The sequence below is a fragment of the Equus przewalskii genome, chromosome 6 (genome assembly GCF_037783145.1).
Source record: "Equus przewalskii isolate Varuska chromosome 6, EquPr2, whole genome shotgun sequence".
Taxonomy (NCBI): domain Eukaryota; kingdom Metazoa; phylum Chordata; class Mammalia; order Perissodactyla; family Equidae; genus Equus; species Equus przewalskii.
Window position 1 is genome coordinate 71,383,551 of NC_091836.1, and position 22,650 is coordinate 71,406,200.

General features: G+C 45.9%; 1 protein-coding gene across 2 annotated transcripts in view; it reads left to right on the top strand.

The window, feature by feature from the left end:
* CLPB (ClpB family mitochondrial disaggregase) overlaps window positions 1-22,650 on the top strand; it is a 135,924-nt gene that overhangs the window by 49,958 nt on the left and 63,316 nt on the right. The window contains exons 5-6 of one of the 2 annotated variants that reach the window (XM_008517588.2): window positions 4,415-4,504; window positions 19,089-19,217. In XM_008517588.2, coding sequence (XP_008515810.1) covers window positions 4,415-4,504; window positions 19,089-19,217 — 219 coding nt within the window. The remainder of the gene's footprint in view (window positions 1-4,414; window positions 4,505-19,088; window positions 19,218-22,650) is intronic. The other variant, XM_008517590.2, reaches the window with a different exon arrangement.

Sequence of the window (22,650 nt, forward strand, 5' to 3'; positions counted from 1 at the left end):
TTGCCAACCCTGTTCTAGATATTCTTTTCTCTCCCTCCCTCCTTCCCTCTCTCTCTCCCTCCCTCTCTCCCTCTCTCTCTCTCTTCCTCTCTCTCTTCCTTCCTTCCTTTCTTTTGCTTTTTTTGCTTTTTTTGGTCAACCTCCTCTGAATTTTTTAACTCTTGTGTTAGCCAGTTTACATTCTAAGTAGGTAGGTAGGTAGATTTGTTAGTGCCATCGAGTCAGTTCCAAGTCCTAGCAACCCTGTGTACAGCAGAGCAGAACCCTGACTGGTCTTTTTGCACCATCTTCTTACCTTCCAGCGCTACATCAGACAATGCTTCACTGCCATTCATAGGGTTTTCGTGGCCAGTTTTTTCAGAAGTGGGTGGCTAGGTCCTTCTTCTTAGTTTGTGTTAGTTTGGAAACTCTGCTGAAACCTGTCCATATGGGTTACCCTGCTGGTATTTGAAATACCAGTGGCATAGCTTTCAGCATCACAGCAACACAGTGTGCCGCAGTATGACAGACAGATAGATAGACAATAAAAATATTGGAAAAGGCTATTATATTCCTCGTGAAATAAAGATAAAAATATTAAGTATCTCTTCTTATTTTGTATGACCTACAAATTGAATGAATAGGTTTCCTATGGATTCATTTATTTATTTAAAAATAATTTTTAAAAAACTTATTGATCACATTCCTATCTCGCAGGCACTGTTCAAGGCACAGGTGTGTTAGACAGACAAGAGCCCTGCCATCAGGTACTTTATGTGCTAGTCTTTGATTTAAATGTTTATAAGGACTCTATTAATAAGTACAGAACCCTGGAGCACATGATCAGGACAATTTTGAAGCATTAGTCAATATTCACAATTGTGAATCCATCAAACTTCCTTCTTTTCTAGCCAGTATTTCTCCATCTTGTCCACAAAATTTTAAGAGATTTTCTCAGACTTCTTGCTAAAGTAAAAACGTGTTTAGCAATCTTATTTTCTTGCACAGTAACTATTTCCCAAAAAGATATTAGGTTATTCTGGCATGACCATGTCTTGTTCTTGGAGAATCCATGCTGGTGCCCAGTAATCCCCTAAGTGTTTAAGAACCATTAAAAAAATACATTCTAGAATTTTGTCAGCAATCGTTGGTAAACTCACTGCTCTGTAGCTTGTAAGATCTACCTCTCTCTGCACCTTTTTCTTTTTTTTAAATTCCAGACTACCTTTGCCGGCCACAGTTTTCTGGCAGCTCATCCCATTTGCCCCGGTGCATCAGCTTGGGTGTGCTCTGCTCTCTGACTTCACGCACTCTGCTTTCTCACTCTGGGCCTGGAGACTAATAGTCCTTTAGAATCACATCAGGGCTCTCCTCTTCTTACCAGCCTAAACCTTTAGCTCTTTCTCGAACAGATTTTTCTTTTCTTTTTCCATTTAAAGATACCTCATTCTTTCATCCATTCAACCAGTAGTTATTGATTGCCCACTATAGGCAAGGCACTGCACCCTGCTCTGGGCCTTTCTCATTGATGGAGAAGACAGAAACGAAAGACTTCTGTGATTCTGTCTCCTTTGGATTGGACTGGCTTTTTCACAGGAAGTTTCCTGACTTATGGACATGTGTGAGGAGGTTAAGTAGAACAAGAGGTGCAAGCCCCTTGCCCAGAGTCTGTCTAGGCAAATGCACATGAAAGTCACAAGCTCAGGAAAGTTAGACAGTCCTTCAGTATTGGAGCATAGAGTCAGTGGCAGAGTCCATCAAGTTCACTAAATTTCTGATAGATATTTCTGTGGGACTCAGCCTGTGCTTAGTACTGAAGGGAGGTGATGAGTTGTAGTTTGGGACCTTGGCAAGACCTCCCTGAACCCCAGTAATATATCCCTTGTCTCCCTTATCGGTATTGTTGTGAAGATCAAGAGATAAAGTATGTGACGTGTGAATTGTAAAGAACTGTACCGTTGTGATTGCCTGTTTGTTTTGTTTATAATTCAGCATGCATTTACTGAGTGTCAGGCACTCTGCCAGGTGCTAGGAATATAAAAATGAATAAACATGGTCTAGCCCCTCGACAGTGCTCCCAGGCAAGTAAGAAGACAGAGCTTGAGAACAAGGCACCACAGTGCAGAGGTAGATGTCCAAAGGCTGTAGGCAGCACTGATCGAGGTAGTGATGAGCTCTACTTGAGGGCAGGCTGCTGTCTGGCAAGTGTCACAGGGTAAGTGACTTTGAACTGGGTCTTAAGGATGAGTCAGAGATTGCCAGGCAGGCTAAGAGGGATGGACTTTCCAGGCAGAAGGAGCACTTGCAGAGACATGGGGTGGGTGCCCGCAGGTGGAATCATCTGCCACAGTGTTGAGGAGAATAGCAAGAAGTAAGACTGGAGAGGAAAGCAGGATTCCACGTGGGAGGGACCTTGTAAGACAGTTCTGGGGGGCTCGCACTGTTTTCTCGAGGCCATTAAAGGATTTTAAGCAGAGGAATGTTTAAGTTACATTTGCAGTTTAGATGGACCATTCTGACAGGATGGGGCATGAATTGGAGGGGAGAGATTGGCAATGGTTCTTAACCTTTTTGGGGTAATGGACTCCTTTGAGAACTAGGTGAGAAGCTCTGCTCCTCTCTCCCAAAATGCACTTAAAGTTTCTGAGGGTTCCTAAAAGTGATCTTCTGGAATGGGAAAAATAGATGTTAGAAAAATATGAGGAGGAGGTTGAGTATTCAATGGAATGTGGGAATTAATGGAAAGAGAGGCGCCTGTGGTGTCACCTCGGTTTCTGATTTGGGTGAATGTGGATGTGGGTCTGGAGAAGTCTGGCAGGAGATAGGGATTAGGAGTCACCAGCATTTACTGAGTGGTTAAAACAATGGATATGACGGAAACTACCCAAGGAAGGGAGTTCAAGTGAGGGGTGAGAGGACAAGTCCCTCACTCAGGGTACCGGCATTTAAGGTGTGAGGAGGAAAGAGGATCCAGGCAAAGAGAACTAAAGGTATCAGAGAAGGTGCCTTGTTTTCTCCCAGAGAGGCTCTGTGTCTGTTCTGCCTGCTCAGAAAAGGCACAGCCTAGAGAGGAAAGAAACTTCTGTGCCCTCCTTGCTAAGACTTTGTCATCAGTTGCCCAATTCCTAGTGACACCCTTCTCTTGTTTTACATATGGCCATTGCTCCTTAGTAAGAAGCCTGCTCAGCTGGACACATTGCATGCAGTATCTTCCACCCTTGTCAAGGTTGGTGTTTCTGGGTGGTGCAGGTGACAGAGAGATGCTTGGCACAGAAGCCTTATTGCCCTGACTGTTCTGTTTATTCTCTCCAGCCCTCAGAGTGGCATCTTCAAAGGCACAATGGTGTCCTGGAGAAAGGTCATACTTCAGTGCCAGGAAGTCATGGTTCATCTAAGCTCTGTCACTTACCAGCTGTGTGATCTTGAGCAAGTGACTTAAGTTTGTTGAATTTCAGTTTTCTCATCTGTAATGTTGGGATAACAGTACCCATTTTAAAGGGTTGTTAGGATAATGAGATAATCATTTGTAAAGCACGGTGACATTTGACAAAGAGTTTCTCTACAGAGTTGGGTTTTGGCTCAGTGTAAGGCAGGAAACCAGCCTGAGTAACTCACCACTCAAGGGGCACTCACAGAGGCTGGCTAGCTATCAGGGATTCTGTGCAGGGTCATTGGGTTACATGGCCTCCAAGGACCCTGTCGGTCCTGTGATTTCTAAGGTTCTAGAAATTCTAGGCTCACCATCAGACCAAGTAATGTACTTAGAAGGAGTGGGATTTGAGCTGGGCTTTGGAGGTTGAAGAGGAGGGGAAAAAAGAAAAGATGTTCTAAGCAGGGGACACAGCTTGAGCAAAGGCACACTGAGAGGACACATGTGGAGAGAGTGTGGCGATCATGGCTGCTTCTCTACCAACTCATTCCTCATCTTGACCACATTCCATTCAGTGCCTTGAGCCCTACCCAGGCCTGCTCCAGGAGAGTTCCACTTGTGGCTGGCTGATGGGTGGTGGGCCCCAATCCTCAGGTGGAGGAGGCAATAAATTAGTGGTAACAGTAAACAAGTCGCCCAGCCGGGGATGCCGCTGGCTGCTTGTAAGTAACTGTTATGAACATTGGGTGTCTGGGGCTGTCAGAAATGCAAGCAAGCACTCTGAGTGCCTCTCATATGTACAATTAAAACAATAAAACACGGCAGAAACATGGCCAGAGCAGGCTATAAATCAGCTTCTGTTCTTAGCTCCAAGTGGTGGCTGAATAAAGATGAGTAGTGCAGAAGTTGGATTGGCATAGGGCCCTTCTGGGGGTAGAGGGTCTAGCTTGCCAGGCTGGACCTGCCAGAACCAACCCCACTAGCCTGGGTGGCCCCCTTCCCACAGCTCCAGGGGCTGCAGGTCTTGGCCTGCTCCAGCTGATCTCCCCATCTCTGTGTCTTCAGATGGGGGACAAGACGATGCAAGCTGGCACATCACAAACCAGTGGACAAGTGCCCTGGAGTTCAGGAGATGGCTAGGAGTCCCCACTGGCGGTAATGCAACTGCTCTCTATAATATGTTTCCCCCTCCCTAGGACATGCTAAAGAGTAGTCTTATCCTAGCTCGTCTATTCAGTGTAAGTTAAGCACCCAGCATCCACTGCATGCCCAGCACTGCCCAGGCATTGCAGAGAGAAAGTATGCCCTTGGAGAGCACACACTCAGGTGGGAGTAATGAGGCTCCCAAGGACATAAGAATCCCCTAGAGAGCTTGTCGAAACACAGATTCCTGGGCCCCACCCTCAGAGATTCTGATTCAGTGGGTCTGGGGTAGGACCTGAGATTTTGCATTTCTAACAGGCTCCCAGTCTTTGAGTAGCATCATCTAGGTTACAGGTGTTAGTCACGGCCTTGTGCTTGAACTGCTTTAAAAAAAACTCATCTAGACCTTCTCCCTGGAAGAGAGATGATTTTGCCACTTTAAGCTTCACTCTAGAGAGGCTGTGTGCTTCAGCTATGGTATTATGGGTGTACGGAACACTTCAGAGCTGTGACACCTGGAACGATTTTTTGCACCTCTCAGAGGCTGTGTCCTTTTATTGGTAAAATAAAGGTTATTGGGAGAGTTAGAGGTAGTAGATTTATCCTTAGCCTAAAATCTAGAACATAGAAGGAATTCCATTAATGTGAATTCATGTTTTTACATCATCATCATTATCCTTATCATACTCTTAGAGAACTTGATTCAGAGTCTCTCACACAACCGTCCAGATGGTTTTCAGTGGTAGCTAACTATTATCCACAAGGAGCCAAACATTATTCAGAGTCCAAGGAATGACTTAGCCATCACCTAACTGTGTGACCTTGGGCAGTTTTTCTCATTTGTAGAGAATATTACTTCCTACACCATAGACTTGTTATGAAGATCAAATTGAAGAACTTATGAAATTACTTGAGGAAATACAAGGCATCATACACACGTAAGGTGCTAGGAAGAATAGCAATTAATAGTAATAAAGTTTGAAGACATGACCAAGGCAGTATTTGACAAGGGTCCAGGCAGAGGAATGGATAACAAGGATTATCAGAGCTCACGAAGGGAATCTCTGACTGAAGCATCAGGAAATTAAAATGGTATTTGAGCCTCAGAGTATAAGAAGGTTTTATGGAGGGCGTGCAGGTGAGTTCAGTTGGGTGGGACCAGAGATGGAGGGTGTGTTATGTCTAAAACAGAGGTGGGAAACAGAAAAAAAAGGTGTTTCAGGCTGGCAAGTGAACTTGTTAGGGTGAAGCATCCACACAGCAGAAGATTCATTTTAGAGAGTAATGAGCAGTGAAGATGCAGTTAGACTGGGGCCAGATCAAGACCCTTGGACTTGATCCTTTAGACAGAGAAGAGCCTTTGAAGGTCCTAGAGGACAGGGTACTGCAGAAACTGATTCCTTCCAGGATGGAGAAGCGGGGGAGGTGGTAAGATGATGACCATGACAGCTACAGCAGCAGGTAGCATTTATTGATACTTACTCTGTGCTCACAGCAACTCTATGATGTAGGCACTGAAGGAAACTGAGGCAGAGAGATGATGCCAAATGCCAGCAAAACTGTTCCCAGGGCCGGCCCTGTGCCCAAGTGGTTAAGTTCATATGCTCTGCTTTGGCGGCCTGGAGTTTTGCCCGTTCAGATCCCAGATGCGGACATGGCACTACTTATCAGGCCATGCTGAGGCGGTGTCCCACATAGCACAACCAGAGGGACCACAACTAGAATATACAACTATGTACTGGGGGCCTTTGGGGAGAAGGAAAAAAACGAAGATTGGCAACAGTTGTTCGCTTAGGTGCCAATCTTAAACAAACAAACAAACTGTCCCCTGCGAGCATATCAGCCTATATGTGCCCCACACTTAGAGAACCCAGCAAGCATATCAGCCTATATGTGCCCCGCACTTAGAGAACCCAGCAAGCATATCAGCCTATATGTGCCCCGCACTTAGAGAACCCAGCAAGCATATCTGCCTATATGTGCCCCGCACTTAGAGAACCCAGCAAGCGTATCAGCCTATATGTGCCCCACACTTAGCTCAGAATCTCTGGCTTGTTCAAAGTTTTGGAAGCCTTGGGAATTTGCCAGGCCAAAAGCTGTTTGGGCAGGCTGTTATTTTTCATAATGTCCCTGCCTCTTCCTCATCGTTGTCAGAGCCTTGTCTCACCCGCAGGGCCGGTGGTTCTACATGTCGTTTCTCAGCAGTGTCAACCACTATAGAGTCACCAGGATGGACAGTGCACTGTCAGTCCATCAGGCCTTTTGGCCAACTTCAAGATTAAGTGTATCAGTCAGTTAGGTTAATTGTTTCCATCCTTTTAGCCCTCCAAACCTATATATATATTTGACTAGGAGAGGGAGATAGACTGGTTGACATGTTTTATTAAAAAGAATAAATTCGATACATTTATAAAAATAAGAAAAAATGGGATGGGGTGGCAAAGAACTAGTCTTGTGATTTTTAACTGATTTACATATTTTGTGTATAAATATTTTTTCATCGAAAGTTCCAAATCAGGGATGGGTCCCACACACCACACAAAATATATTAGAGACATTTATATGGATAGCAGGAAGGGAGACAGAGGGCTGAAATTTTCCAGGCACCCAGTGATTGATGGGGGCTGAGGCTCCCCCTGACGCTTTATTGAGTTTCCGATGATTATCTCTCGCTGAGACATTTTTTACAGATGACGGTCGAGCTGTCACAATGGACCATGGGGGAAAAAAACCCAACAATAATAACACTTTAATCTTTTTACTGCACTGCTCCCTAGTATCTCAGATTCATCTTCCCTGACGCACGCAGTTCATTATTCTGCCCCTCCCTGGATGGGAAATAAAGGAAAATAAATATATATGTAGACACACTTACCCACATACATACATACACACAGAGTGTATAAAAGAGACCACCTCAGAACCAGAGAGGGGCAGAATTTATTGTTCTTTTTGCAAGTGTTGAGGTTTATTAGTAGAGATGCTGGGTTGGCTTGGAATTGGCTATTAATTACAGCATTTTGTATTTGTTTTTTATTGCGAGTTTTTAACATCTTGAAGAAAAGGCAGAGGAGAGGCAAGCAGGTGTAGAGATGGGGAGCACAGAGGGACCAAGTTTGGCCAACCAAGTAGCAGAGCTGGCTGAGAGGCAAAAAGGGCAGCCTCCTTCCTCTTGTTGCCAGCCCTGGCTGGCAGATCCCTGGAGCTGAAAGAATACTGCTTTGGTTAGGATGGGGGCAGGGGTGGGGGATTGGGAGAGGGTGTGCCGAGTAATTATAGGACAGATCAAAGGGACTCCAGATACCTGTGAGCGTGTCACTGCTCTGAAGGTTAGGGGAGATGGGAAGTAGAGGAGGTTCACATGGAGTGTTGATGGATCTGTAGATAACAGAGTCACAGATTCTTAAGAGTTTGCGCGACTCTTTGAATTTGACGGTGTGAGAGTGAAACATGGGCTCTGAAAAGCTCCACCTGGGTCTATCGTCACAGGAGGAGTCATGAGCTAGAGAGGATGCCCCACTGACTATCTGGGGCCACAGGCAGGGTCAACAGCCTGTCTTCTTAAAGTTCCAGGCCAACCTTCCTGCTCTCCCGCTTCCCTTTCTTGGGCGTGAGAGAAGATAGGTTTGGGGTCCTATGGGAAGGCTGACCTTGATGTGTCTCCAGTAGAATAAGTGCTGATCCAGTCTTCTAATTCATCAAACCTTTTCTGAGCTCCTACTACATGCCAGCTCCCATACTCACTATAAGATATAATGAGATGAGCAGGGTCCTGTTCTTAAGGAGAAACCTTCCAGTCCATGGGCAGAGGACATGTCTGTAAGAACCATTTTCAAGTGGGATCTGGTCCTCCAGCCATAGGCCAGCTTAGATGACTATGAAGGCATTCTCTGTATGAAGAATAAAGAGATTTGTGAGACACAGTGTCTGTCCTTCCAGAGTCTGTTTTACGTTTGGGGAGACTAGCTTAACATCCATTCACTGAAGAAATATGTATCAAGTACCTGCCACATTCAACAGTATACACATGAAGCAATCTGAGAACACAAAAGACTATGTAAAAGAAAACGTTAACCCTGAAGGCCCATCCGAGTTGTCACAGATGGCATGATTTTGTCCTTTTTTATGGCTGAGCAGTATTCCATTTTATATATATATATGTATATCTCACATCTTCTTTAGGGTATTATGCTAAGCGAAATAAGTCAGACAGAGAAAGACAAATACTGTATGATTTTACTCATATGTGGAAGATAAACAAACACATAGATATAGAGAACAGATTAATGATTACCAGAGGAGAAGGGCGTGGAGGGAGTGTGAAAGAGATAAAGGAGCACATATGTATGGTGACAGGTAAAAACTAAACTACTGGTGGTGAACAGAATGCAATATATTGTGTTCTGAAATATAATAATGTACACCTGAAATTTACACAATGCTATAAGCCAATATGACCTCAATAAAATAATAAAGTAAAATTATGTCCATCCAAAAATAAAAGAGAAAATGTTAACTAATTTGATGTAGACTAGACATTACTAGAATGCATAGAGGGAAGGGACATCAGTGACAATCAGGATGTTTGAGTTGTAAAGGGTGGGTCAGATGTAGATAAATAAAAGGAAAGAATAGTGAAGCCGTGTGCTCACATGGAGAAGAGAGTACAAGCCTTGGAGTTGAATGGACCAGCTCAGTCATTGACTATGGATGTGACCTGAAACAAGCTACATAACCTCTGTAAGTCCCAGCTTCTTTATTTATTAAATAGGAATAATAATAATAACAGCATAGTGTGGTTCCTGTGAGGAAAAGAGTTGTAAAGTTCCTAGCACAGTACCTGGCACATTAGCACTTAATAAACGAAGGCCATTATTTTCTTAGTACTCCAAGAGTTGTATGTTTATCTATCTGAGTATTGGAGAAAGACTTTTAGGGGTATTAGCCTTCAGGACTCAGCTGTGACCCTCCACTGAGTATGAAACAGGCTCCCTGTAACGAGCATGACGCATTCTACTGTGCTGGTGTGAGCGGTGACTCTGGCCATGGGTAGGAAGAGGAAGGGGCACAATGATAAATGTGTTAGCATTTATTGAGTCCTTACTACATGCCGGGCAATGTGGTCAGTACCTTACATACCTTTTTTAATATAATAGCTTTATTGAGATTTAATTCACATACTGTACAATTCAGTCATTTAAAGGTATATTTCAGTAGCTTACAGTATTTTCACAAGAGTTGTGCAGCCATCACCCCAGTCAATTTTAGAACATTTTCATCACCCCGTAAAGCAACTCCATACCCATTATCAGTCATTCCCCATTTCCTCTCAACTCCCACTAGCCCTGGACAACCACTAATCTACTTTCTGTTTCCATAGATTTGCCTATTCTGGGCATTTTTTTTTTTTTAAAGATTTTTTTTTTTTTATTTTTTCCTTTTTCTCCCCAAAGCCCCCCAGTACATAGTTGTGTATTCTTCGTTGTGGGTTCTTCTAGTTGTGGCATGTGGGACGCTGCCTCAGCATGGTTTGATGAGCAGTGCCATGTCCGCGCCCAGGATTCAAACTCACGAAACACTGGGCCGCCTGCAGCGGAGCACGTGAACTTAACCACTCAGCCACGGGGCCAGCCCCCATATTCTGGACATTTTTAAAAAAAAAAAAGATTTTTTGTTTTCTTTTTCTCCCCAAAGCCCCCACAGTACATAGTCGTATATTTTTGGTTGTGGGTCCTTCCAGTTGTGGCATGTGGGATGCCGCCTCAGCATGGCCTGATGAGCGGTGCCATGTCCACGCCCAGGATCCGAACAGGTGAAACCCTGGGCCACCAAAGTGGAGCACTCGAACTTAACCACTCGGCCACGGGGCAAGCCCCTATTCTGGACATTTTATATCATACAATATGTGGTCTTTTGTGACTGACTTCTTTCACTTAGCATGTTTTCAGATTCATCCACATTGTAGCCTGAATCAGTACTTGATTCCTTTTTTTTGTTTTTTAAATTTAATCTTTTAATTTTGTATTTAATGAATATATTTTTCCCTCCCATGGGAAAGTTAACTTCTTTTTTTTTGTTTGTTTTTGAGGAAGATTAGCCCTGAGCTAACATCTGCTGCCAATCCTCCTCTTTTTGCTGAGGAAGACTGGCCCTGAGCTAACATCCAAGCCCATCTTCCTCTACTTTATATGTGGGACGTCTACCACAACATGGCTTGCCAATCGGTGCCATGTCCGCACCCAGGATCCGAAGCGGCAAACCCCAGGCTGCTGAAATGGAACATGTGAACTTAACCGCTGCGCTACCAGGCCGGCCCCATTCATTCCTGTTTCGTAGCTGAATAATTTTCCGTTAATGGATATGCCACATTTAGTTTATCTATTCATCAGTTGAGGGACATTTGGGTTGTTTCTACTTTTGGCTATTATGAGTAATGCTGCTATCAATGTTTGTGTACAAGCTTTTGCATGAACACAATGTTTTCAATTTTCTTGGGTTACCTAGGAGTAGAATTGCTGAGTCATATAGTAACAGTATGTTTAACCTTTTGAGGAACAGCCAGACTGTTTTCCACAGAGGCTGCACCATCTTACACTCCCACCAACACTGTGTGAGGGTTCCAGTTTCTCAACATCCTCACCAGCATTGTCATTGCCTGTCTGTTTGACTTTAGTCGTCCTAGTGGATGTGAAATGGGATCTCGTTGTGGTTTTGATTTGCATTTCCCTGATGGCTGATGATGTTGAGCATCTTTTCATGTGCTTTAGCCATTTGTATATCTTCTTTGGAAAATATCCACTCCGATCCTTTGCCCATTTTTTAATTCGGTTTGCCATTGAACTTGTGAAGTAGGTGATGATATCTATTTTGCAGATGAGAACAGATTCTCAGAGATGTTAAGTATTTTGACCGAAGTCATACTGTGAGTTTTGCTTGCCAGTCTGACTGACTCTGATCTCTGTGCTCTTCCTAATGCACAGAACTGCCTACTGAGGATTCCTGATAGGATCACCCAGGCTCCTCTTGCTAGTGGGAAGGGAGGAGTGGAAAGTCTGTTTGGAGACATTAACTAGGACGAGGCAGGAGAAGCCTCTGAAAGTCAAACAGAGAATGTGGATATATTACAGGTTCCAGGACAGAGGAGGACATCTTAATTTGAAAAATCACCATTTCCCAGGTGCCGATCATTTCCTGTGCTCTTTGCTATACCACGTCATTTCTGATTTTCATAGCAACTCTATTCATAGATATTAATGTTCTCATTTTACCAATGAGAAATTAGAGGCCCAGAGAGATGAATTAATTTTCAGAGTCACCAAGATTAGAATCCAGGTCTCTCTGACTCAAAATTCTGAACTCTTTCCTTTCAGAGATATTTTTAAAGGATAGATTAGTTTGATTTGTAGCATTTACAAGCTCTTGAGGGCAGGGCCCATTCTCTGTTGCCATGGCCCAGCCCATGGAAAGTACTTAATAAGTATTTGGTGGCTGAACAAGGAGACAGACTAGAGTATATGGTATAGAAGAACCTAATTCCAGCTGGGATTTTCGGGGGTGTGAGGAAGATGTTGGAGATCTCATCCCAAGGCTTGGGGTCTTGGGGGCTTTGCTTTAACTTTCTAGGCATGGGGCTTGGGAAGAGTATTCTAGTGCCCAGTCATCCTTGGCTTCCCTGGAGCAGGACTAGGCAGGTGGAGGTGGGGTGGGTTTGGCCAGCCTTGCATCCTTCTTATGTTCTTCACCAGAACCTTAGAGTGGGAAGGACCCTCAGAGACCATCTAGTCCAGTGCTTCTCAGAGTTTTCTCTGAGGAGCAACACAAAGGACTTTTTAAACTGTTTATTCCCAGACCCTGTCTACTGAATCTAAATTGCTGAAGTGGGGGTCCAAGAATCACCTTTTTTTATGAGTTACCCAGATAATTCTGTTCCCACTAAAGTTTAAGAACCACTGATACAGAAAAACTCTTTTACTTTAAAAATAGGGAATCTGGGGCACAGAGGGATTGAGACACATATCAAGTTAGTGAAAGAGCCATTTTTGAACCCAATTCTCTTGTCTCTTGGTCTGTTGTTCTTGCTGTTTCCCATGCTTAATTCATTAACACAAACCGTTGCATGCCCATAGCTTTCAGGATAGAGTCCAAACCCTCTCAGCATCAGGCCCCTGCCTGCCTGGGCAACCTCATCTCTGCCCACTGCTCCACCTGGCATTCCAGGCTCATGGAAGGACTCCCAGTTTGTTAGTGGGCAGGTGATGCCGTCTTCACCCTCTGGCCTATGCAAACGCCACTTCCTTTCCTGCAATGCCCTTCCCCTCTCCACCTGGCAAGCTCCCTCTCATCCTCAGGACAGTTCTGGGAGATTCCTCCCCAAGCCGAAGGATGTGCCCCATCTTTGCTGCCATCAGACTCTGGCCATGTATGCCTCTCATAGCACTTACTATACAGAGGTGCTCAGTGGTGGTGTGCCCGTGGGCAGGTGGCTGGATGGAAGATCTTATGTGTTCATTGCTGAAGCTACATGAAATACTGAAGTGATACTGTATGAAATGTATACAAAAATGTTATGAACTAGTTACTCTCATCCATGAGGAGCCTAGGATCTAGTTGGGGAGCCAGAAGAGAAATTTTTACACAAGAAAGTATTATAGAACATGATGTAATCTACACAGAATTCGAAATATATTACGATGTACATCTGAAAGCTCTATAATGTTATAATCCAATGTTACTACAGTAAAAAAAAAGAAAGTATTACAAGAGGTGTTGTAAAACAAATAATTAACTGGTAAATGTGTACACGTAAGCAACATGACAGGCATCAGAGCAGAGCTGGAAGGAAAGGACTTCCCGGAAGAGAAGGCCTAGAATTGGGCTTTAAAGCACCGTAGGATTTGGAGAGGAAGCACGGTCGTCCAGGCTGTGGAAGGAAATGAAGGGCCTCGCCCTCCCCCAGGATGGTCTCACAGTGACCCATCATAGGGCATCTCCCTCCTTCCCCTCCCCTGGCTGAAGACAGACACAAGGGGCAGAGCCGACAGCGCCCGCAGAGGCTGAAGAGGCAGCCTGCCGACTGGTGGTAGGATGGCTGTCTCTCAGGTTGTGGTGAGGGTTTAATGAGGTGGTAGATGCACAACACTTTGTGGGAGAGGAAGCTGAGAACCCAGAGGCTTCTTCCTGGGTCGGGGGGGACTCTTGATAGGAATTTAGCTTAGGCCCTGAGCTTCAAGCCAGGTCAGCTGACCCTGGCTTATGTGAGGCTTGAGCCGTGGGCTCTGGCAGAAGCTGTGCAGTGTGGAGGACAGAGCCAGGCAGACTCAGAATCGAGGCCTGGTCCACCACTGATTAGCAGTGTGAGTTGGGCAAGCCACCCAACCTCTTTACCTCTGTCACCTCCTCTGTTCAATAGAGAGAACAGTAGTCGACTTATCTGTCTCAGGTTGCCATGGGGTGAGGAAACAATTGCATTGAAATGCTCTCTAAACCATAAAATGCTGCACAAATGTAAGGGCTTATTCTCGTGTTTGTCAGGTTAGTCATAGTAGTTCCCTCTCCTGGAGACATGCTCACATCTTTAAAGGCAAAGGCACCACTAGACACTCCATGACGTTAGATGGCACAAGCTCCCGGGATGGTGGGTAGGGGCTGGGCCTGAGGGAGAGGCACTCATAGCTAGGGTGCCTTTCCCTGCACAACACAGTGGTAATAAAGCTTTTGTTATCTGGAGACCACCCATCTTGCCTCATTTACCTTTTTTCAAAGTCTCCCCCAAGAGACTTAGTAATATGAGGACAGGAGCCGTGTCTTATTTATTTCTGTGTCCCTAGTGCCTAACCCAAGGAGGAAAGCAGCATTAGTAAATGTTTGAAAAAAAACTATCATCAGATATGATTCTCATAATATTTAAATATTTCATATTCCTCAAATTGTTTATTGGACCTATTTTACAGATAGAAGAACTTAGTAGGTAGCGTAGCTAAGATTCAGGACAGTATGACTCCCTTACCTTAAGTCACTGTTTCTCAGCGTGGGAGGCAGTATTTTTTTGCAGTTTCAGCAGAGCTAGGGAGTGGCCAGGGCCACGTGAAGGGCTTCAGGGACTATCGCCTCTGCTGACTATGGCACGGCTGAGTCCAGGGAGTCCTGCAGAGAATACATCAGGCCCATACCTGCCACGGTACCCAGGCGTAGACTCAGCAATATCAAAAGGCAGAGGTGGGAGCAGGAGAACAAAGTGGTACTCTCTCACTCTCCCGTGGTCCGAGAGGTAAAGAGACAGGAATGGCTGGTTTGGAGAGGAAGCAGGAGGCTGAGCCTGTCTCGCCCTGCACCGGAGACAGGCTGGTAGATGTCTTTGTTGGGAAGGGGACGGTTCACTGGCTGAGAACCAGCTGTAAACACAGGGCCTCAAAAGACCACCCTGGTGGCCAGCTGGTGGCCAGTCTTGGATGAGTCACTTTCTCTTCCTCGAATTTGCTTACCTTCCCTCAGTGAGAGCGGGTCAGTGTGTGAGGATGCGTGCTGCGCTGTACCTCTGCCCACCCCTCCTTTCCACCGTTAGCCACTTCTTTTGGAAACAAGAGTATGAGATCTAATGATCTGGGGGCTTCAGCAAGATCTTCTGGGACAGGGGTTCTAAAACTGGGTGATGTGGAAAAGAGAGCTTCTTGCTAAGAGCACGAAATGGGCCTAACTGAGCTGGACTGGGGCCTGACTCCACCACTGACCAACTGTGGCACCCTCTGAGCTGCGATTTCCTCATCTACAAAATGTGGAGCGTCAGCTTACACCTCACAGGGTTGTTCTGAAATACCTAAGTAAATGAAAATGCTTTACGATTGTAATGCACTGCTCAGTTCCAAAGAGTGTTCTGTGGAACACCAGTAGCTGTGGGATTTTAACAAGGGTTAGGTGGAAAGAGGCTGTCAAACAAGAAACTGCTGAGTAACACCCAATTAAACAGATGGTTCTTACTCAGAACTGTGCCTTTCGGAGGGGAAAAGTGTATGCAGGATTCCCCAAGTAGAACCTCTTTTCGCAGAGAAAATACAGTTTTGGAAGCACAAGACTATCCAGTAAAGATGGTAGCTGATGTGTAGTGAGAGATGCTGTATGCCAGGCACTGTTCCAAGCCCCTTCACTCGTAGTGTCCCATTTAATCCTTACAGCATCCCATAAGAGGGTTCTGTTATCTCCATTTATACATAAAGAAACTTGGCACAGAGAGGTTAGGTAAGTTACCCAAGGTTACATAGTCAGTAAATGCGGGACTGGGATCCAAACACAAGTGATCTGGCTCTAGAGCTCACTTATTTAACAGCCACACTCTACTGCCTCCACTAAATACTTGTTGACTGGCATTATTATTATTATTATTATTCCTCCAAAAACAAGGTAATATTAGGACCTTCTTTATGTATTATGTGTTTATTTGCTGACTCAGCAAGTATTTGTGAAGCACATATTTATGGCCAGGCACCATACTGAGGATACAGCTGTGGAGAAGGCAATCACACTTCCTGTCCTCCTTGAGCTTTTGGTTAGTGGCGAATATAGTCAAGTAAATAGGCGATTGCAATAGACTGTAATAAGTACTGTAATTAGGAGATGCCTAAGGTGCTGGGGAGCTCATAGGAGCAGTAATTACCTCAAACTTAGGAAGAATCATTGGAGTAAGTGACTTCTGATCAGAGGCCTACTAAATGAATTGGAGTTAGCCCTCTGAAGGCATGGGAGAGAGGGAAATGTTCCAGGCAGTGCAATAGTATTTGCAAAACCTCACAAGGCAAGAAAGAGCATTAGGAGTGGGGATCAGGAGAGAGAAGACCTCAGGTGAGCAGGGACCTCCTCAGGGACGTTCTGTATTAGCTGGCACTCTGCTGATGTTTTTCCCTGAACGAAATAACCCCAGTGGTGTTCCTTGAGTTCATCTGCTTTTGATAGTAAGCACCCTGTGTATAGCTCTATCGTTGTACCTGTGAAACAGTATTATTATAATTTGTTCAGTGATCGGATTCTTGCATTAGACTGTTAACTTCTTAAAGTCAAGAGCCGTCTTATTAGTATATCTCCAACAGCTGCCACCATGCATTGGCGCTCATTAAATGTTGTTTGTTGAATGAACAATGTGTTTTCTTTGTAAAATGAATTACACCCTTCCTGCTTTCTTGAGCCAACTATCACTTTTCCTCAAGTTCATCATTATATCCAGCAGTTAATGTCCTATGTGGCAATTCAGTGATGCCCTCAGGTGCTTTTGCGGTGCTGTATTCTGTGAATTCCCCTTTAGCTTTTTATTATACTATTCTTTTCCCTCCCTGCCTGGCCAGCTCTTGATTGTAATCAGTCTGCTTGATTCTGAAGCCTCCTCCCCAGCCTCCTCCTTTCCTTCTCCTAATCTGCGATGGGCTGGAAACAAGATCACCTACTGTGATTGGATAAGACTGTGAAACTAAGAGTTAGTAGTCTCTGAGTTAGATCCTAAAGGACTCTCTTATGAGGAAAATGCAGAGGCCGTTGCACATGGGACCTGTTTGTTGGCTACTCAGAGGCCTTCTCCCTGTTCTCCCTGCTCCAGAAAAGGTCAGATAACACTCCAGTCTGGAGAGGGGCAGTCATTAGTCTGGAGACCCCCTGTCTGGTACAGAAGAGCTGATGGACTATTGATTCCGTAGACTGCAAGAAAGTATGGTCCTTTCTCCAGGTACGCACTCCACCAACTTTATTTTGGCCAAACATTTGAAATGCTTCCACCTAAGCTGGCTTATCCAGGTCTAGTTACAACCCTTAGGCCATTAGGGTAAGTTCCGCAGGAAGTATGTTTGCACTTTCACCTGAGCAGGGAAAGAAGAGGGAGTGGGAGCCAAGGCAGGGACCAGATCCTCCAGGCTTTGGCTCTGATTCCCTCATTTGCAAAATGAGGATGACAGCATGATACGATGGAAAGAAAGAGTGAGGATTCAGATTAGACCTGGGTTCTAATCCTCACTCAGCCACTTATTAGTTGTGCGACCTCTGTGCAGCAGTTTCCTCATCTATGAAATGGGAATAATAATACCTACTATATAAGGAGTTAATGAGAATTAAATAAATTGTGTGACATGATCATGCCAGACACAGAGTAGAAGAAGGTCAGTAAGTGAAATCTATTAGTATTAGGAAGAGGTATGACCATCTTCTGGCTTTTGGAACTTTTAAACAGGAAGTCCAGTTTTGCAGGAGGGGAAAAGGCAGAGACTCCCTTCTAAGCCTATTTGGAAAAGAATGTTTTAGGAATTGCTGGTACTTTTGACTACCTAGGCAAGGTTACCTCTTGACTGAATTCTACCCCTATACCAGTGCTCCCACTGGATAAAGAGGGAGAGGCGAGGGGGTACAGGTAGGTAGGACCCAAATTCCACCCACAACGAACTCAGCTCAGGAGGAAACATAAGACAATTACTCTGATAATTTCTACATGAGGCGGAAAGAAACATCATCACCTAAGCAGGATACTTATTATTCTGTGGGGTCTCCATTCTCAAGGGAGGGCCCCAGGATGGGGGTAACCTTCCAATTTATTGTCCAAACTGGGACTGTCCAGGACAACAGGCATAAACCAGGACTATCCGGGGTGAACAGGGACATATGTGATCACCCAACGTAGAGGGTCCTGTAAAAGTGATGGAACTCGCGTTAGGTTCTTTTGGAACATAAATTGGAAAGAGAGTCACACATATTAGCACTAGAGTGAACCTGGGGGTTTTTGGTTGTTTGACCACATGAAATGCTTCCTGTTCTTACCTTCAAAAAAATGTTCACAGTATATTTATTAAGGGTAAAAAAAAAAAAAAGAAGTACAAAGTTGCACTATAGTAAATTCCAATTTTGTAGCATATATATGTACATGCATATATATGACTAGAAGGACATAGACTAAAACATTGTGTATAGTTTCTCAAGTTGCTGAGATATTGATACCTTTTCTTCTTTGTACTTTTCTGTAGTTTCAAAATTTTAGTAGCTTTTATAAGTTAAAAACTTGTTTAGAAAATAATGTTAACTATTCACTGGATTGTAGAGCAGAGAGCTGTTTCCGTTATGCTGAGAACAGCCTCTGGCCACCCCCCCCCCCCAACTCCCCACCGTGTCTTAACCCGCCTTCTTCACCTGGATGACTCTTCTTCACCCTTGGAAACTCGGCTGCTGGGATCCTCTCTTCATGTCTACACTGAGCTTGGCTCCCCTCTGGCTTTCTCTGTCATCCTGTTATACTTCTCACATAGCATTTATCTCAAATAATACTGTAAACATCTGTTTATTGTCTGTCTCCTTCGCCAGATTAGGTCAGGGACCGTATCTGATTCATTTCTATGTCCCCAAATGAATCCTGACACGTAGTAGATGTCACTATACATCTCTGGAACTAAGTGGCCTCTGTTTTACCTCCTCTTGCCCAGCACAGATGGCCAGGCACATAGTAGGTGCCATTATATGTTTAGTAAGTAGATAGATGAGGGAGGGAGGGAATTAAAATGCCCTTAGTGAGAAAGAAGGTGAGATTGGTGGCTCACAGCATTTGTTGCTAATGGGAGGGTTTGTGTTGCTGTTCCCCCAGTCCTGATCACCAGAGAAGATGACTTCAACAACCGGCTGAACAACCGCGCCAGCTTCAAGGGCTGCACAGCCCTGCACTACGCTGTCCTTGCCGATGACTACCGCACTGTCAAGGAGCTGCTTGATGGAGGCAAGTGTGTGGGTGCATGGGGTGGGGTGCTGGTAGGAGAGAGTACTTGGCCACCTTTCCACTCCGGATATGCCATGCTTCCCCAGAGCCCTGTTACCTCCCAGAGCTGGGAATGCTTCTAGGGTGGCTGTGCTTCACGAGAGTGGCATTGTGCACATGTGATTTGCCCTCATGTGGCTAGAATATGTTCTTTGTGTTGTGATGCACCATGCCATCCTGCCTCTCTGCACACGCTCTGGGAGTTTTCTTTATTGTTGCTCTCCCCAGAAATGTCCACCCTCTGCCCCTGTGACCTCCAGAGCAGGGCTAGTGGAACAAGGGGGAGGCCTTTCAGTGCTCTACTAACCCAAGTCTCAAAGACATCCTCCTTGATCCCACCTCCATCCGAGGCTAAATTAGGCCCCTTCCATTACTCTGGGTCATGGCACCCTATTCTTTTCCATCATGGCATTTGTCACAATCTGAAATTGTTTTTATGTTTAGTAGCCTTCCCCCTAACTTGACTCAGCTCCCTGAAGGTAAGAACCATGGCTGACTCCTCCCTAGCACCTAGCCTAGTATCCAGCACACAGTAGGCACTTAGTCAGTCTTTGTTCAATGAGTACTCCCCCTTTGGAGAGCGTCCATTTAATTGGAGGGATAGTTGCCATCCCCACACTCAAGCTGGTCTGGTCCTGTCTAGGTCTAGTGTACAGTTACCTGCCACGCTGCCAGATATGTCCCAAGTCACTTTCCCTCCCATACCCTCTTCTCCTTGGGAGGGGGGATAGGAGGAAAGTGTTTTGCCAGGATGTGTGGTTCCCAGGCCCCTGAGTGTGGCACATGACTGCCTGTTTATGCCCTCATTACCACTTCCTGAGAGGCTAGGGACCCTCTTGGGGCTGATCCTCCTTGTAAAGGGTCATTCTCCGTAGAAGCTGGGAGCTGCAAGGGTTTTCAGAGGTCCTCTGGGTCACCGTGATCGCCTGCCCCCTCTCCTCCCAGCAAAAAGCTGGTCTCCAGCAGCTGGCTGGCTGGCATTTCCTGACTCTCTCAGGGACTAAGGGAACCTTACTTCTTCGGGAGTCCATTCCATTTTAGTTCCTCTCTGACTGGTTGAAATATCTTCTTTTAAATGAACAGTGACTTTCTTCTCTCTAACTTCTGCCAGCTGTCCTCTGCAGCCCAATCAAAAATCCAGTTCAAAGAAGGTTGTTTCAGTCCCAGAGCCTTGGCCTCCCTGCCCAACATGCCCAGATCATCTTCTAGTCCTTGTCTTGTGATTGGGTTGGTGGGATTTCCCAGTAACCTCCAAATCCTGCCACCTTCCATCAGCCACAGCCACACTGGCTAAGATCCAGGCCTGGCCCATACCTCCAGCCTAAAAGGGACCTGCCCCAGAGCAGCCAGAGTGTGCCATGGTCTGGGGCATGCACACTCTGAGGGGCATTTGGTGACAGTACCTGGGATCCCTGATGCTTTCAGAGCAAAAATCCACTTGGAAAACTTCCCCAAGCAGGATGCTACTCACTTTGTCCTTTGGAAAGCTCTCCAGCAAGACATTTGTAGCTAAGAATTGGAGTGTTCACCATGGGGCTTCTCTTTGCCATGCCTTAGAATCAATCAATACCCCCAGCCATTGTCCAGTGCTTCCCCTGAGCCCCCAAACAAACAGAGAATTCACTCTAAAAAGAGACCCTCTCCCCAGCCTTCCAGATCGAACACCATTGAAATGAAGGGGCATGAGCCTTTTATGAAGCACCCCACACCCTCACCCCCCCAGGCCAAGGCTGGCCCTTTGAGCCGTTCCAGGGGCATGGTTTCTGCCTGTTGACTTGGAACAGATGCCCTTAGCCCCCACCTTTACAGTTCGCCCACCTGCCTTTTTACCCAGCATCCATTTACACCCCCTGCTCTAGCCTCCCAGCCTCAAGGGCCAAAACCATTAACCCACTTATTTCTCCCTTCCCAGTCTGAACAAGTAGCCCTCACTCCAGGCCTGCAGGCCTGCCAACTTCTGACCTCCCTCCCCCCTTGACCTCTCTTGGTCTGCCTGTGTGTGTGACCAGCCAACCGAGAGGCAGGATCTTGCTCCCTTGTCCTAGGGCCTGTTGCCTGTAACATTTCCAGAGTCTTCTGACCTCAGCTGACCTTCTCCAGAGGGTTTCAGGAAAGGCAGGAGGGCCTGCCTTCCTGACCATCCAGCTTTCTTAGCCTCTATTTGCCACCGGGTTTGCTGCAGCAACTTAGAGAGGAGTGCTCTCTGTGAGTTCCAGGGCAGGCCTAGACACACTGGCCAGCCTGTGCTCACAAGGTCCACACAGAACTCTTGTCCTTGAAATTGCTTAGGACATAGGGACTTGGGGTCCCCAGATCTTAGAGGGTTAGAGCTAGAGGGGGCAGCTGCTCCTGCCCTCTGACCATCAGTCCCCATGTGAGAGCTGGGAGCAGGTCCAGGCAGCAGCATCAGTCTGATAATGTGGGAAGTTGTCTGGCCCCTTAGGAGGCAGTGTGGAGTAATAGAAAAGACACCTCAGGCTTCAGAGTAAGGCCAACCTGGGTTTGAATTCCAGCTCCCCCACCTACTAGCTGTATTGCCTTGGACAGAGTACCTTAAGTCTTTAAGCCTCACTTTTTTGGTCTGTAAAATAACATCTAGGAAGTATCACAGGGGTAGAGCGAGGATTAGTGACAACGTCTGTAAAAGCCCCTGGCATGTGGTAGGTGCTCCATATTGTGTAAAGAAATCAAACTCTCACCCTGCAGCTATAATCCCATTCTTCCCCATGTGAAACCTATACTCCTGCTTGAAGCCTTCTTAATTCTGTTTCTGCCCTCAGCTTCCCCACCCTGCCTAAAACACCGTCGTGTTCCCTCTCTTCTCATCCAGATCCTCGGACTCTGCAAGGCCCCCCGCTCTCAGGAAGCCTCTCTTGGTGGTCTGGTCCACTGTGAGAGCACCGCCCCTGAACTCTTACAGTGTTAGACTAGGTGCTTAGCACAGAAAGGTCACTTCTTCATCTTCAGGAGGCCCTGTACCACAGTGAAAGGAACACAGCTTGGGAGTCAGACAGACCTGGGTTTAAATCTCAGCTCTGTAATGTGACTCTGGGCAAGCCAGTTGCCGTCTCTGAGACCGTGGACCTTAGGGCATCCTAAGACGGCCCAAGCAAACCTTCCCTGACCCTGAGAGACTCTCTGACCGCTGGAGGAGACAGATACAGAGACAGGCAGCGACAGCTGGATGGGTGCTCTGGCAGGGGCTGGACAAGGGGCTCTGGGCACATAGAGGAGGGGATACCAGAGCAGGGAGGTGGAGTCGGTTACAGAAAGCTTCCCAGGGGAAGGAGTGCTTAAGCCTTAGAGGAAGGTAATGGGAGTTTGCCAGGGGGATTCCTGTGAAGGGTTCGGAATCCACTAGGGCTGGTTTTCTACCCTGACATCCATAGAAAAG